Source organism: Condylostylus longicornis, unplaced genomic scaffold (assembly GCF_029603195.1).
Source record: "Condylostylus longicornis isolate FDR11 unplaced genomic scaffold, ASM2960319v2 ptg000075l, whole genome shotgun sequence".
Classification (NCBI taxonomy): Eukaryota; Metazoa; Arthropoda; class Insecta; order Diptera; family Dolichopodidae; genus Condylostylus; species Condylostylus longicornis.
The window spans coordinates 2,511,289-2,526,424 of NW_026578043.1; the positions used below are offsets into that span (position 1 = coordinate 2,511,289).

At 25.3% G+C, this 15,136-nt stretch overlaps 3 protein-coding genes across 6 annotated transcripts in view; 1 reads left to right on the top strand and 2 right to left on the bottom strand.

Annotated features, from left to right (window-relative positions):
• Positions 1–851: 851 nt before the first annotated feature.
• LOC129612570 (uncharacterized protein DDB_G0283697-like) lies at positions 852–4,379 on the bottom strand. Its single transcript, XM_055526239.1, has 6 exons — positions 4,223–4,379; positions 2,762–3,997; positions 2,606–2,713; positions 2,275–2,518; positions 1,310–2,232; positions 852–1,030 (listed from the first exon to the last, which is right to left on the bottom strand). Exons 1-6 carry the CDS (start codon positions 4,377–4,379, stop codon positions 852–854), a joined length of 2,847 nt encoding a protein of 948 aa, XP_055382214.1.
• A 1,624-nt stretch (positions 4,380–6,003) lies between these two features.
• Positions 6,004–8,008, top strand: LOC129612558 (tRNA pseudouridine(38/39) synthase). Of its 2 annotated transcripts, none has more exons than XM_055526227.1 (8): positions 6,004–6,281; positions 6,343–6,549; positions 6,634–6,711; positions 6,784–6,910; positions 6,980–7,278; positions 7,343–7,585; positions 7,644–7,792; positions 7,868–8,008. In XM_055526227.1, the coding sequence occupies exons 1-8, from the start codon at positions 6,082–6,084 to the stop codon at positions 7,948–7,950; spliced, it is 1,386 nt and encodes a 461-aa protein (XP_055382202.1). In that variant the 5' UTR covers positions 6,004–6,081; the 3' UTR covers positions 7,951–8,008. The 2 variants fall into 2 exon arrangements, with proteins under 2 accessions (XP_055382202.1, XP_055382201.1); XM_055526226.1 differs by having other exon boundaries at positions 6,343–6,545; positions 6,615–6,711.
• Positions 8,009–8,107: 99 nt separating this feature from the next.
• Positions 8,108–15,136, bottom strand: part of LOC129612557 (putative uncharacterized protein DDB_G0286901) — a 142,558-nt gene continuing 135,529 nt past the window's right edge. For 2 of the 3 annotated variants that reach the window (XM_055526223.1, XM_055526222.1), the window contains exons 6-10: positions 10,781–12,068; positions 9,153–10,723; positions 8,651–8,821; positions 8,429–8,546; positions 8,110–8,365 (exon numbers count right to left, since the gene is read on the bottom strand). In XM_055526223.1, the coding sequence (XP_055382198.1) occupies positions 8,335–8,365; positions 8,429–8,546; positions 8,651–8,821; positions 9,153–10,723; positions 10,781–12,068 (3,179 nt within the window). In that variant the 3' untranslated portion in view covers positions 8,110–8,334. Of the gene's footprint in view, positions 8,366–8,428; positions 8,547–8,650; positions 8,822–9,152; positions 10,724–10,780; positions 12,069–15,136 lie in introns of all 3 variants that reach the window. The other variant, XM_055526225.1, reaches the window with a different exon arrangement.

Here is a 15,136-nt window from a genome sequence, read left to right on the forward strand (position 1 = left end):
AGAAATGCTCTAACATTTGAATCTTATATTAAGACTTAAAATTTGAGTGCAAAATAATTAGTCTAATTATTATAATATGTAAATGTGAAAAAAACTTTTGTATTATTTTCAAAGTTTCATACATTTTTAATTTGGAATAAAATTAGAAATTTTATTTTTTTCTAAAATAAATAATAATATGTTATAAAGTTTACATTGAAATTTTATATAATTTTGCTAATACGTGTAACCTATAGTTATGAACATATTATGTCCTTGAGCAAAATCTTTTAATTAGAGAGAAGAGCAGGATAATATGTCGTACTAAAAGAGATCAAAATATTATGAATTTGAAAAATTTACAATATAAAAATAGGTAAGGTCTTTTTATTCACATTATAATATAAATGAATAATTTACAAAAGGTATTTATAAACATAAACTATATTGGAGAGCATATTTAAGTCTTAGAACGTTTGTTTTAAAATGATAAATTTATGGTTACGAAAAAAGTTATTTAAAAATTATGTTAAAAAAACCCTGATTAATATCAAAATTGTAATCACAATAATGAATACCAGCGAAAATTAAATGAAATATTGACAAATGCATCAGAGAATATTACACCATTGTAAATATTATTTTCTATAATAACTTTTATATAAAGGCTATCACAACAGTTAAAAATCAAACAAGAATCTATACAGTTGCCATTCATTGCATACGGAAAATTTCAATTAACTGATTAAAATTAGCGGTTGGGAAAACTAATGATCCAGTAAATATTCGAAAAGTTAGTTGTTATTTAATATTTTCTTCAATTTATTATGTATATCATATTATGATTGTATGTACAGAAAAAATTTATGGTTTTAATTATAATTAAAATCACTAAAATCTAATTCATTTCTACTTCTAGGTCTATTTAATAATTCTTCGATAATTGGATTCATCGGTTCCATTTTATTTCGTTTAGCTTCGTTTGTAATTAAAGGCCATATATTTTTAAATATTCTCAATAAAACTAATTCTTCTTCATAACTTATAACACCTTTACGATAATTTTCAATTAAAGTTGGTATTAAATCAATATAAAATGAATCAATAGATTTTGTAATTTCTTTATAATTTAATTCTTTATCGATATTATTATTTTCAATTGAACCCATTGGGGTAGCATCAATAAATATTTCTTCAGATATTGGAGTTGTTATTACTTTAGAAATTTCTTTTGTTTTTATTGTAACAGGAATATTATTTTTAAGACTGGTGGTTATATATTCTTGTTTTTCATTCTGTTTAATGAAATTTTCTTCATTTATAGCATTGCCATTTTGTTCATCGAATTTTTGTTCAATTTCTTTATTATAGTAAAATTGATTTTCAAGTATTGTAGGAAAAATATCATAAGGACTAATAAATTTTGATTTTCCCTGCCGTCCTTTTAAAATACCAACATTTATGTTGTTTTCAATTTTTTCATTAATATTCGGAGTTAAGGTAGTTGTAAATATATCTATTTTGTCATCAGTATTTAAAATTGTACTAGTTTCCAACATATTATCAAAAGATTCAGCATTTGTGCTTATTTCTAAAATCATAGCCTTATAAGAATCTGTTGTTGCTTCGATATTTGCATCTGTTGTAAATGTAATTGGATGTACTTCGAGTAGCTCATTAGTTTCCTCAGTAGTGTCATAAAATGAAGATTCTGGTTCCTTAATTGAAATTGTTGTTTCACTCTGATTTTGAAGTATGAATGGATCTGAAACATTTTCTTGGGAAATATCATTTCCTGCCGAAATGCTTAAATTTTCATTATTTGGCGAAATTTCAACAAAATCTAATGATCTCAAATCTATAATTGGATTAGGTAATTTTTCATCAGCTTCAGTTGTTGGTTCAGCAGATAAAATCATATTTAAATCAAGTTTTTCTTCTTCAATCTCTTTTAAATGTCCGTTTCCCAAGTTATACATTTCTCCATGTAAAACCATAGTATATTCTTTATTATTCGAATTCTCATTACTTGTAGTATTTAATTCAATGTTTATTGGGGCATTTAATTGTTCCTTATTATCATCAGTTTTGATAATTTGTGATTTTATATTTCCCAAATCAGTTGTTGGTTCCGCAGATGAAATCATATTTACATTAAGTTTTTCTTCTTCAATCTCTTTTAAATGCTCGTTTCCCAAATTATACATTTCGCCATGCAAAACCATATATTCTTTGTTATTGAAATTTTGATTACTAGTTGCATTTACTTTAATATTTATTGGGACATTTAACTGCTCAATATTATCATCAGTTTTAACAATTTGCATTTCAATATTTTGATCAGGACCATTGTTTTCTTCGTCAACTACTTTTATCATAATGTTTTCATTTTTATCAAATGAAGGACGCCAATTGAAAGAATGTTCATCAAATGAAAGAACATTTTTTTCTTTTAAATCAATAATTTCTGGTGATTCTTTACTGGTTTCAGAACTTGTTAAAGAAATTTCTTGAGATATATCCTCCTTCGATTCTTCCTCTGAAAAATTAGAAAAATTTTGTATATAAACTTTAAATGTATTTATAATATATACAATATATTATGTATGAATTAATAGGAACTTACCTTTCTGTTTTGGAAAATTGTTCAAATCGATTACGTCCACTAATATTGGTGCTTCACTCGTTGTGTGTTTTAGAAAATTTAAGTTGATGCCCTTTAATTGCTCCTTTTCTTTTATATTATTTATTGTGGTACAATTATAAATTTTAAAATGGGAACGAGCTAAATTATTCATTCCCTTCTTTTCTTCTTCCTTATCTGTACCGTTTTCCCTTAATAATTCATTATTTATGTTGTGTACTTCATCCAAAATTTCGTAATCTGTTTCTTGGCTTTTAAAATTATCATCAGCCTCTTCAAGTTCGATCTCAAATAATCTGACTGTTTCATCAGGTATTTGCAAAATCTCAGCACCAGATTCTGATGGATCAATATCAAAATCTGTTTTCCAATCAACTAAACCAATTTTCAATGGATTCAAATATTTATTAGTTCCAAAATTATTTTGATGTAATTTACTTTGGATTTGTCGTTCAGATTGTTTTATATGTTCAAATCCAGAATCTTTTCCTTTTTTAATTGAATTGTACGTCTTCTTGTTGTGGTCTATACTTCTGTAGTTTTCATAATCATCATTAAAATCATTAAAATTTGACACTTTTGCATCATCGTTGAGTATTCGAAAACTTCTGCCACCGAAAACGGGAAGCGAAAATAGATTTGAAAAATTCCTAGTAGGAATTCTTTGAAACCATTCTCTAATCCCTCCTGGTCTCTCCTCTTCCTCGTCTTCCTCTTCTTCACCCTCTTCTTCTCCTTCTTCATCCTCATTTTCTTCTTCGCTGCTTTCTTCACTACTTTCTTCACTGCTGTCTTCCTCTTCTTCTTTTTCATCTTCCTCATCTCCTTCAACTTCACCATCTTCATCTCCACCTTCATCTTCTCCACCTTCATCTTCTCCACCTTCATCTTCTCCACCTTCACCTTCTTCATCTTCTCCTCCATATTCTGTCTCTTCATATTCGTCTCCTCCAAACTCATGTTCTTCATGCATTTCCTCCTCTTCATATTCATAATGTTCTCCTGCTAAATAACTATTTTCTTCATGATTTTTATGATCAATAAATTGCACTGCTATCATTTCTTTGTTGGGTCCTTGATAATAATGTTTAACTGGCTTCTTTGGTGGATATTTAAAGCCTGGGTATTTAATTACTTCTTCAGGTTTTTTACTTATCAGTTTTTTCTTTTTCTGCTTATAGCCTGGTTTCTTGTGTTCTTCCATTTGTCCATAATATTTATTCCAATGTAGGATATCTTTTTTGGAAATTTTGAAATAGAGTATTGGAGGTGTATACATTGATACTTGTTTTTTCATTTTTTTATTTTTGACTTTTTTATCACGCTTCTTGGGTAAAGACTGTCGATATTCGGATGGCAAATTTGGTGTATATTCTATAATAAAGGTATATCTTTCATATTACTTCCGCAATTAAAAAGCGTTTAAAAAATTAGTCTAGACTTTTTATTAAGTATTAAATGCTACCTGAGTATTATGTCTCTATTTATGTTAAGTACAGTCTGAACTGAACTTGTAAAAAAATTGAATTATTTTTAATTTATTGAGTTCTAAGCCTTTCAAGCAGATACACACATTCATATATTAGTTCAAAAACTTACTCTTTTGTGGGCCCATGTTTATATATTTTGTGACCACATAATTCCATGGTTTATTATAATGATTATACTTTTCAAATTCATAATTTTGTTGCGGCTGATGTCTTATATTGTAAGCATTTTCTTTACCAAAGTCAATATTATTTCCATAATATGCCATTGGTAAATTTTCAAATTGATTTTTTTGGTATATTGAAAATGAATTTTTTATTAATATTAATGTAAGCGTTATTAATATTATTTGCAAATTTTCCATATTTTATTTTTTTTATTTTAATCACAATAGAACCTTTATACTTAACACTGTGAAAAACACTAAATATATTTTTGCAAAACTGTAAACCTTTTATAAACAATTTATTTGTAACGAAATTTTATTTAATTACAAAAATTCCCGAAATCGTTTTTACCTGGCTGGAGAAGAATGAAGAGCATAAGTAATAATTATTAAAAGTTATTAACATTTTTGGTTTTACCTTGTTTTGAAAAGATCCTTGCTTCAAGAATTTCAACACAAAACAGGTAAACAGACAAAAAAGTTCTGGAATGTTAAAAATCGCATATGGCTCAAATAACTACTAACATTGAAAAGTATTTTATTATTAAATTAAAATACATATTACATATTTACTTAGGCACCTACCTGACTACAGCTTCAATTCCATAAACACTCATTCTTTTCTTTTAAATATAAGTAATTGCGTTTTTATGACTGCATTTATGTATGTACATACATATGTACGTAAATCACAAAGAAAAAACCATGATTGCATTTTAGTAGTAACAGTTAAATCGAAATTCTCTTTAGCATTACTTATTTTTTGTGAAGTACCGTTAAAAAAATGCTGAGTTACAATATAATGCGAACATATGCTTGCTTTTAAGGCGGAATTTTATAAAATAGAATTGATGCTCCCATACATACATAAGTAGGCGCATTTATTTCTTTTTTTTTTGTTTTAAAACCTCTGCTTACATAGTCCGACATTTTAATGGAAGGCTTTATTAAAAATTGAAAACTTATTAATTTTTATTTATTTAATGTCCACAATCGCACTAATTCCAGTTTTACTTCTTGATTTAATGTCTAATTCTATTTGTGGAAAATGTAAATTTTTTATTGAACTTAACAGCATATTATTTTCACATTTTTTCAAACTTAACATTATATTTGCAAAAAAAATTGCTTTATTATATTCTACACACAAAGCTTAGGAAATTTTTATAGCTATTACAATTAATATACACTCAATGTATTTTTATTCTAAATTATATTTAAATATTAATTTCGGATTATTTTCTATCTTTTTGAAAAAATAGAAATTCTTTGAAAGTAGCTGTAAATAGCAAAGCAACACATAAAAAACTATTGTGAATATATTATAAAGTTAAAAATTTAAAATATAATAATGAAAAACGATACTCGAACAATATTGCCGTTTGCAAAAATATATTTCACATCACATATGTAGTACAAATTTTTAGCACAAAATTTATCCTGAAGTACTAAAACACTTTCTCACAAAAATTCAATTAATCACCATATACATGTATACAGCGGCAGATTTTATATTTTATTTAACTTAAATCCTAAACTTTTTGTAGAATTAAATGAAAATTTCATTTAAAATTTATAAAAATAAAAATTAATTTTTGAAAGACATGGGTTGTTTTTTTATTCAGTGCTTACGTGCTTTCTACATCCATACTTCTGTCATATTTCTTTTGGCATTAAATTTTGACAGCAATCATTCCGCATTTTTTGTGACAATATAAACAAATATATTAAATTGTAAAATTTTATTAAAATCAAGTTTTTAACAAAGTTTAATTAATAAGGCATTGTTCTTAAGAATAAAATTATGGAGGAGAAAAAATTTTATCAAGTAAACAAAAAAGTAAAAATGTTAGAAGACGATTTGAATAAATTGTCAAAATGTGAATTAATTGAAAAAATCGTGCAATTACGAGCACACAATTCTCAATTAAAAAATATAATTGAAAAAACCAACCAAACAAAATTCTTAAACGAGAAAAATAATAGGAAATTTGATTTTAACAAGTAAGTTTTACCATTTTGAATTCTAGAAGCCGTAAAATTATGAAGAAGCAATTTTTTAAAGATCCTATAAAAGGCATGTTTTGCTAAAATTTTTATATTTTGGTTGGGATTACCAAGGGTTCGCCAGTCAAGAAGATACTACTGCAACAATAGAATTTCATTTATTTAGAGCGTTGATAAAAACATGCTTAATTGAAAATCGTGAAACTTCAAATTACAATAGATGTGGACGCACAGACAAGGAAGTTAGTGCTTTTTGCCAAGGTTGGTAAGTGAATTTAAGTAAATGCGAAAAATCGAAAACAATAACATCATATTTATTGTTTATGTTAGTGATTTCAATTGATTTAAGGAGCAAATTTCCAGAGGAGGAACAAATGACTAAAGAGAGCTTAGAACATGAAATCGACTATTGTAATATGTTAAACAGGTAATATAATAATTTTAGATAAAATTTTAAGCATACTAATATATTGAAATACAAAATTGTCAACTATTTTAGAGTACTTCCAAATAATATTAAATGCATTTCATGGATGCCATTAAAAAATAAACATTTTAGTGCTAGATTCGATTGTTATGAAAGAACGTACAAATATTTTTTTCCAAAAGGTGATCTTGATATTGAGGTAAAATAATAAATGAATTTAGCTTAGTACCTTAATATTATTGTAAGGTTTTTCCTTACTTTTAAATAGAGAATGCGTTCAGGATGTAAATTTTTGGTTGGAGTACATGATTTTAGAAATTTGTGCAAAATGGATGTAGGGAATGGAGTTGTTAATTTTGTTCGGTCAATTAAATATGCAGACATACATGCTTGTCAATCGGAACATAAAAAAGATACAGGATATAGCATGTACTATTTAAAAATTACAGGAAAAGCTTTTTTATGGCATCAAATACGTTGTATTATGTCAATTTTAATGTTAATAGGTGAAAAAAATGAAGACCCTTCAGTTATTTCAGAATTATTAGATATTGAAAAAAATCCTTGGTAAAGAAAAGAATTAATAAAATTCTTATTAATGTACATATTATTTTTCTCAATATTATTTTAGTAAACCACAGTATGGTGTGGCAAGTGGAATACCTCTCAATTTATATAATTGTGAATTCGATGTAAATGGTTTAAATAAAAAAATTAATGAAAATACTATAGTTAGTGATTCTTCGGAAAAAAGTCTCATTAATGAATCGAGCGACACAGAGGAACTTTCCACTGCACAATGGATTTATAATAAAGAAAATTTAACTAGATTGATACAAACTATACAGTCGGAGTGGAGTATTGTTAGCATAAAGTATTTTTTTATATTAAAACAAGGAATTTTATTTAATATTCCAATTAAATTTTTTAAGAGCCACTATGATTAATGAAATGTTACAAGATTTAGAGAGTGCTTATAAAAGAAATTTCGGTTCTGAAGCAATAAATTTTCAAGCAAAAAATTTACAACAAGGTGTTAAACAAAAACAATATCAAAAAATTATGAATAGAAAACGATGTGGTAAGTAAAATTTAATTTTTGTGCTATTGTAAACTATTTTACTATTTTAATTTTTCAAATTTACATTAAATTTAGAGAGTCTAGAAAATCGTGTGGAACATTACGTTAAAAAGCAACGTTTAATCACCACAGAAAATAAAACAAATTCAATTGAATAGTTTTTCTTTAAATTAATTTCTAATTTTATTAAAATATAATTTTTAGTTTTATACGAATAATAAAATTAATAAAATTATTATTTTATTACTAAATAAAATTCAAATCATATGAAGTATATATTAATATTAATTAGACTTATTATGTTACTATTATTTGTTATTGAAATTTTCTGCTACAATTTTTTATAATCTAGAATTAAAAACTGATATAATTTTTTTTATAGTTATGTACAAAGAAAATTTGATTTTACAAGAATAAAAAAAACAGTATATTTATTTATATAAAATATTAATAAATATATTGGTACATATGTATATAATTATTAGTTTTTTAATAAGTAATATTATTAAAAAAAAATATTTTGTATTCGCTAAAATGGTATGTTATGTTCCTGACAGCTTTGGTTTGTAAGATCTAGAATTAAAAAGTAAAAATTAAATATAGGTACACAACTCGAATTATAGAATCTTAATCTACCTTCGCCTTAAAATTTTTAAAATTATTGGGCCTTCACGAACATTTTTAAATAAACCAATAGTATCTGCATGACTCATTCCTTGAACTGATATGTTATTTATTTGTATAATTTCATCTCCTATAATATATCGATTTTGTTATAAACGCAATTCATGAAAATATTAAATAAAAATTTAATTAAATTATAAAATATAAGTTATTTTTTTTTTAAGTAAAACAAACCAGCTAAAAGATTTCCGTCATCAGATGCTTGTCCAGATGGAAAAACCGTTTTCACAAAAATGCCCATCATACCTTTCGGAGAGTCCCGCCCACCAACAATACTAAAACCTAATGACTTCATACCATGTCCTTTGAAAAATGTAATTGTCTGTACTATACATCGTCCCAGTCCTACAAATATAATATTTTTAAAATAATTCTATATAGTATTTTAATAAAATGTTTTGTGAATTTTAGTTTTTTTTTTTTAAAAATTACTTTATATTTTTAAATCCTAATTTCTATTTCGCTTTATAGAAATTATAAAAATTTTTGGTATTTTTATTATAGCGAAATATAATATTTAGTATACTTGTATGTTAAATAATTAAATTGTGTGTAAAATAAACAATTTATAGCTATGATTAATTGCAACAAATATTTTGTACTTTTAGAATTTACTTTTGAGTTAAATATATTTATAGTTAAATAATACTTTCCACTTTTATTAAAATTAACCTACCATCTTGTTCAGTAGTGTCGTGAACGCCATTTTCTTTAGTAATTTTTAAGCTATTGTTAGCATTTAAATCGCAGCTGATACCATTTACTATTTGATTATATGCTTCATTATTATTATCATTCAATAATTGTTTATTAACATTGCTGTTGTTATTGTTGTTATTGGCATTATTGAAAACATTATTAGTTTTATTACATAATTTTAATTGTTTTTCTTGATTAAAATTATTAATAATTTTATTATTTTCTTTAATATTCTTATTATTAATATTATTCGTATTAGTTTCATTATTTAAGCATTGATCTGATCCAATTATAATATTATCATTATTAGTTTTAGTTAATAATATTGTTGGTGTAGGTGAAACTGTTGCTAATCTTGATGTCATTGATGTAATGGAATCATTTCGATTATTGATTCCTTGATCAATTAATGAAAAATCAGTAGCATTTTGTGAACATAAACTTAAACGACTTGAATTCAAACTACAGGAACTCAAACGAAAGTTTCCTAATCTTAATGATCGATATGCATTACTATTGCTGTTGAAATTTGTATAATTATTTTTGATATTTGTCTTTATATTATTATTATTATTATTATCGTCGTTACTGCTAGTAGAATATTGTTGAATTGAATGAGAATTTAAATTTAAATTACTTAAATTACAATTGTTATTACTATTATTAATATTATTAGTAGCATTTAAATTTATGGCATTGTTTTCATTAGTTAGTGTTAAATTTGAATTTGTTTGTTTTGTTGTCGATGTTGACGATGATGATGATGATGATGGCGATGGTGATTGACAATTTTTAGGTAATGTACTTAAATCAATTGCTGATTTACTATTATTTTCATTTAAATATGTTAAATTTTTTGAACCTAAAACTTGTGAATATTCCATTTGTGTTAAAGCTTCAGTTCTTTTACGACTAAGTAATTGCCATTTTTCATCATCACTTATCGTATTTGTTAGAGTTGTTATTCTATTAGCATAAACAGGTGTATATTCAGATGACGTACTATTATATAATGGTGTTAATTCTAATTGACGATTTGTTATTGGACGTCTTCTATGATCATATTGATGTGATTGTAACATTAAACTCATATGTTTTACAGATTCATTATCAGTTTGTAAATGATTTAAGCTTTCATTATCGTAGGCAATTTGTAAACCACTTAAATCAAAACTGTTTATACTATCATTACTATGTGTTCTTTGGTTATATGATAGACGTTTTCTAATAACACCATTACTTTCACATATTTTGCTATTATAGTTATTATTTGAATTTGAAGAATAATATAAATTTTGTTGTGATGGCTCTGGTGAATTTCTAAATTGTTTTGTTGGTGTATTGCGATCACAATCAATTTGTATTTTTGTACTAAAATTTATTCCTGCACTATTAGATAATGAGATTTCTTCATGTGATATAACTAAATCCATACTATTATCAATGAATGTTGTTAAAAGTTTTTGGGCTGTATCAAAACATTTCATTGCACGTAAATAATTTCCATTAACATATACAATTTCATCTCCTATTCTTAATCTCCCATCCCTAAAATAATATAAAATGAAAAAGAATAAATTATTATTAAAATATTTTTTTTTATACCTTTGCGCTAATCCAAATGGATTAAGTTCAATTATAACATATCGATATTGTTGTTCATTTGATGTATTTACTATTATTTTGGGTGACACAATTATTCCAATGAAATCACACGAATCCAATTTAATTAATTTAATTTCTTTAAATCTTCTTCGAACTGTTCCAGTTTCATTATTTGATCTTTGTTGTTGGTGTTGTTGTTGTAATTTTTCTTGTATCAAATTTTCCTCAAATAAACGAATTGAATTTGATACAATACTATTCCTTTTTAATGGTTCATCGCAATGACGACCATTATCACTATCATATCCAGATTCATTTGAGCTAATACATGAACTTAAACGATGATAGAATGGTTCCCAATCTTTTGATGATATACTACTATTTCGTGATACATCACCAATTAATGGTGAACAATTACTAATAGCACTATCATCAGATGAATAACGTTTAATTACACCATTCTTATTTGAATAATTTGTAATTTTCGATGTACTAGAAGCTTTTGGACTGGTTGAGCTAGCTATCGATATTGTATCAGATGTATTTGATGAATCACAAATTCGATCTAAATTTGTATATGATTGTTGTTTTAGAACTGAACCACCATTTTCTTCTGGTAGTACTGATAATTTTGATCTTAAAAATGCATACGGAAAATTACCACGTCTTGGTTGTTGATCATTACCATTACCATTATTATTATTGCTATTATTATTATTATTATTATTATTATTATTATTATTATTATTATTATTATTATTGGTAATATAATTACCAACTTTTGCAATATCATCACAGCTTGATGATTTTAAATGATGTACTTTTTTTGTATTAGAATTTATAATAGGTGGTTGTTTATTATTATTAATTAAATTAACACCATCAGTTGGATCATCACATTTATAATAGCTGCTATTTAGTTGACTTGTTGAACTACTACGATATAAATTATTTGTATCAGATATTTTTGTAATATTATGTGATTTATGATTTAGCATGCCAGTAGAACCGATCCGATGAAAAAATGATTTAATTGAATTTTGTCTATCCCTTGTTAATGTTGCTGATTTATTTGAAATTGATGTTGAATCTTTTGTTTGAGCATCAATTGGTCCAGATTTACTCTTTTTTAATGGATTTATTGTTGATGATCTTGTTAATGTACATGATTTACCAATTATTAATGAGGTCATCGATTGATCTGTATTATTATGATCGAAACTTTTTAAAAGATCACCACGTTTTAGTATATCAAGTTTTTTACTCATTTTTCTTCCCCATGTAAACACTGAAAAAATGAAAAATCAAAATTAGGTGATGTTGTAATAAGCTTGTGATTTGTATAAGATATTTAAAGTTTATTAATCAAAATATATCGGAAACATTAAATTTCATTTAGACTATATAATTAAAAAAGATAAATATATATGTAGATGCATGTAATATCAGAATGCTTACGAGTGTTAAATTTAAAGGCGTAACATTCTACTACAAATATAAAATTGTGTTGGAATTTTTAAATATTTTTCCTATTATTTTCTCTTATTTCTTTCCAATCCATTCAATACGAGTACAATTTTCATGTTGTATTAATTAAAAAATGATTTTGAAAAATGAAATATTCATTGCCAGGCATTAAAATCCCCGAAAGGATTTTGGTAGGTTTACCTACAAAGCTTTGTAACATCAAATGTTAGAAATTATTTTATTTACGATTAACAATATCTTGTGTAGGTGTTTTTAGATTAAGTATATTTTACGTTGCTTATACGCTCTTATATTGCGGTTTGTAATATAAAAGATAGCTTAAACACTCGCCATGTTCCGTATAGCAAAGTGCAATGGTTTTCTTATTGCGAGATTTTTAATATTGTCGCAAATTTTTATTTCTCTTTTTTTTTTTATTGTTCTGAATTAAATCAAGTTAAAAAAGTGCAAAATAAAAGTCAATTTAAAATATATTTTTTTTATTTTGTATATCACTAATAAATAGGAATTTGTGATGGCACATTAAAAAACGTTAACCAGAATAATATTTATGAAAAAATAAAAATTTAAATGAATAAATAAGAGAAAATAATTCATAAAAAGCAAAAACTATACTCAAAAACTCATAAAGATTAACGGTGTTAAAAAAATTTTAAATATACCGAAATGTTCTCTTATCAGTAATCCTCAAAATATCTCATTAATATTTTACTAACGTAGTGATTACAAGTGACAGTCTCATAAAATTACAAGTATTACCTTATTTATTTAAACATAAATTTGACAATTGTTAGACTGTCCGAAATAAGAACGTAAGCGGTAATACTAAAGGATTTTTTAAATTTTCAAAACACTTTACATAATAATTCGACTGTGAATTTGTTCAGCTACAGTTCACAATTGCTTAAATCGACTTTTGAAAACTTTTCATTCTTAATGTAGCTTAATTTAATTTCGAAATTATTATAATTATCAGACACGTGCTATGTGATCATGTATTCAATAATATGCAAAAAACAAAAAGAAACATCATTTATTCGTACTAGGCACTAACTGTCCAAGCAGCAATAATCTTTTTGAAATCATTATTAACAACATCATTAGGATATCATATTAGACCAAATCCTAGCCTATTAGACCATTGTTAACGTAATAAAAGATTAGTATTTAAAAACTAGAGCTAGCCATTTAAAAAATTCTCTAGAAGAACTAAATTTAAAACCAAACATATACAAATTACAGCACCCTATACAAGAGTTATCAATAGATTATGTTGAGAGAAATCCAAGTTTCCATGTAGTCTTACTTTAAGAGTAACCATATGAGTATTACGTTACATAAAATTCTAGCATTATAAAGAAAAGAGTGTAAAGCTACAATAGTGTTTTTTAAACATTAATTTTGATTTACTCAAAACGTTCTTTCACTTTTTACGACAGTGTTACTTGGAACAGAACCTTTGAGTAAGTTTATAATATTTCGTGTATATTTAAAGTTTGCGAAATACTTTAATATCTTATTAAATGTAGAACATAAAAATATTTAAGAACATACAAAAAATTTATATAAAATCTTCAATTCTATATTGCTATATTTAAATTGTTGCAATTCAATATAAATGTAGCAACATTTATGAACAAAGAAGGAAGAAAATAAATTTGTATTAAACCAATAATTTGTAATCTAGCACTTTTCCCTTGAACAAATGAAAATGCTATCAAAATATTTCAAATATTTGCATACATTTGGGATGAGACAACAAAAAAAAAAGGAAATTGAATGAAGTGTTAATATCGAAGCATCAAATCTATAGGTTAGTTGTTTGAGTTAAGAAAAGTAATTATGCTTTTTGATGGCATGGCATATACGAGTACGGTTAACTTTCTGCATGTATAGAAATTTGGAAAAACTTGCATTTTGGGAAATATAAGGAACCGAAAATTCAAATTTTACAAATTTCGGGAGGCGATATCTGGAAAGGGAATGAAAGTGGAAAATTTCTTCTAATAAAATAAATTATTTATTAATAAAAATTTTTAAATTTCAGGCTTCAACAACTTATCGACCGAGAGAAAAAACGATACCAAAAAACTTGAAAAACACAGGTTTTAGATTTATCATTTCCATGCACAACTACATATCATGACGCGGTTGAAGAAGACTTGCCACTGATTTTTTGCGTTCGCAGAATTTAAAAACAATTTGTGGCTTCGTTTCAATAAACAATTAAAAAATGAGGGTTTTAAGAAATTTGAAGGTTAACAACTTTTAGATGGTGTTAGGGAGAGGGGGGGAGATAAGTGAAAATTTTCTTTTATAGAAATATAGGTTTTTAGTATTTATATAGTATCAAATATTAGCTTTGTAAACAGACAAATGGACGAAAGGGCGGACAGAGTACTAATAAACAAATTTTTTCAAAATTTTTTTTAGACAATTGTTAAAAATACATTTAAAATAATGCCAATTCAAATTCGACTTCGACCCATTCAAAGAGCATTCAAAGAATTATGAACTTCATATTTAAGTTTTTGTGTTTTTTGTTTTTTTTTTATTGAAATTCTTTTCTTCTTTCTCACTCGCTAATAAACCGGCTTGCTTCAAGTGTTGTTCTTCAATAACATTATTATTTTTCTTTTCATTTTTACTTAATTTGTACTCTTTCTTTTATTTTCTTATATTCCCATTTTATTGAAACTCATATTTATATTTGGTGTGGTGAGTAGTGAATGGTTAAACATGGTATTTTAAAAAGAAAAGGTTTAAGTTGAATGGTATGTTTACAAATACAAAATAAATTTTTATGTACGGCTTATCCGAATGTTATTTTAATTTTTTTATTTTTATTTTTTAGTAGTGGGTGCGTGT

Excerpts from the sequence above, each read along its gene's own strand:
- LOC129612570 (XM_055526239.1), bottom strand. The coding sequence starts at position 4,379 with ATGGCATATTATGGAAATAATATTGACTTTGGTAAAGAAAATGCTTAC. Across the intron at positions 2,519-2,605 it reads CAATTTTCCAAAACAGAAAG|AGGAAGAATCGAAGGAGGAT; the intron begins GTAAGTTCCTAT and ends CTAATTTTTCAG. Across the intron at positions 2,233-2,274 it reads AAAACTGATGATAATATTGA|TAATCAAAATTTCAATAACA; the intron begins GCAGTTAAATGT and ends AAATGCAACTAG.
- LOC129612558 (XM_055526226.1), top strand. The coding sequence starts at position 6,082 with ATGGAGGAGAAAAAATTTTATCAAGTAAACAAAAAAGTAAAAATGTTA. Across the intron at positions 6,911-6,979 it reads AAGGTGATCTTGATATTGAG|AGAATGCGTTCAGGATGTAA; the intron begins GTAAAATAATAA and ends ACTTTTAAATAG. Across the intron at positions 7,586-7,643 it reads TGGAGTATTGTTAGCATAAA|AGCCACTATGATTAATGAAA; the intron begins GTATTTTTTTAT and ends AAATTTTTTAAG.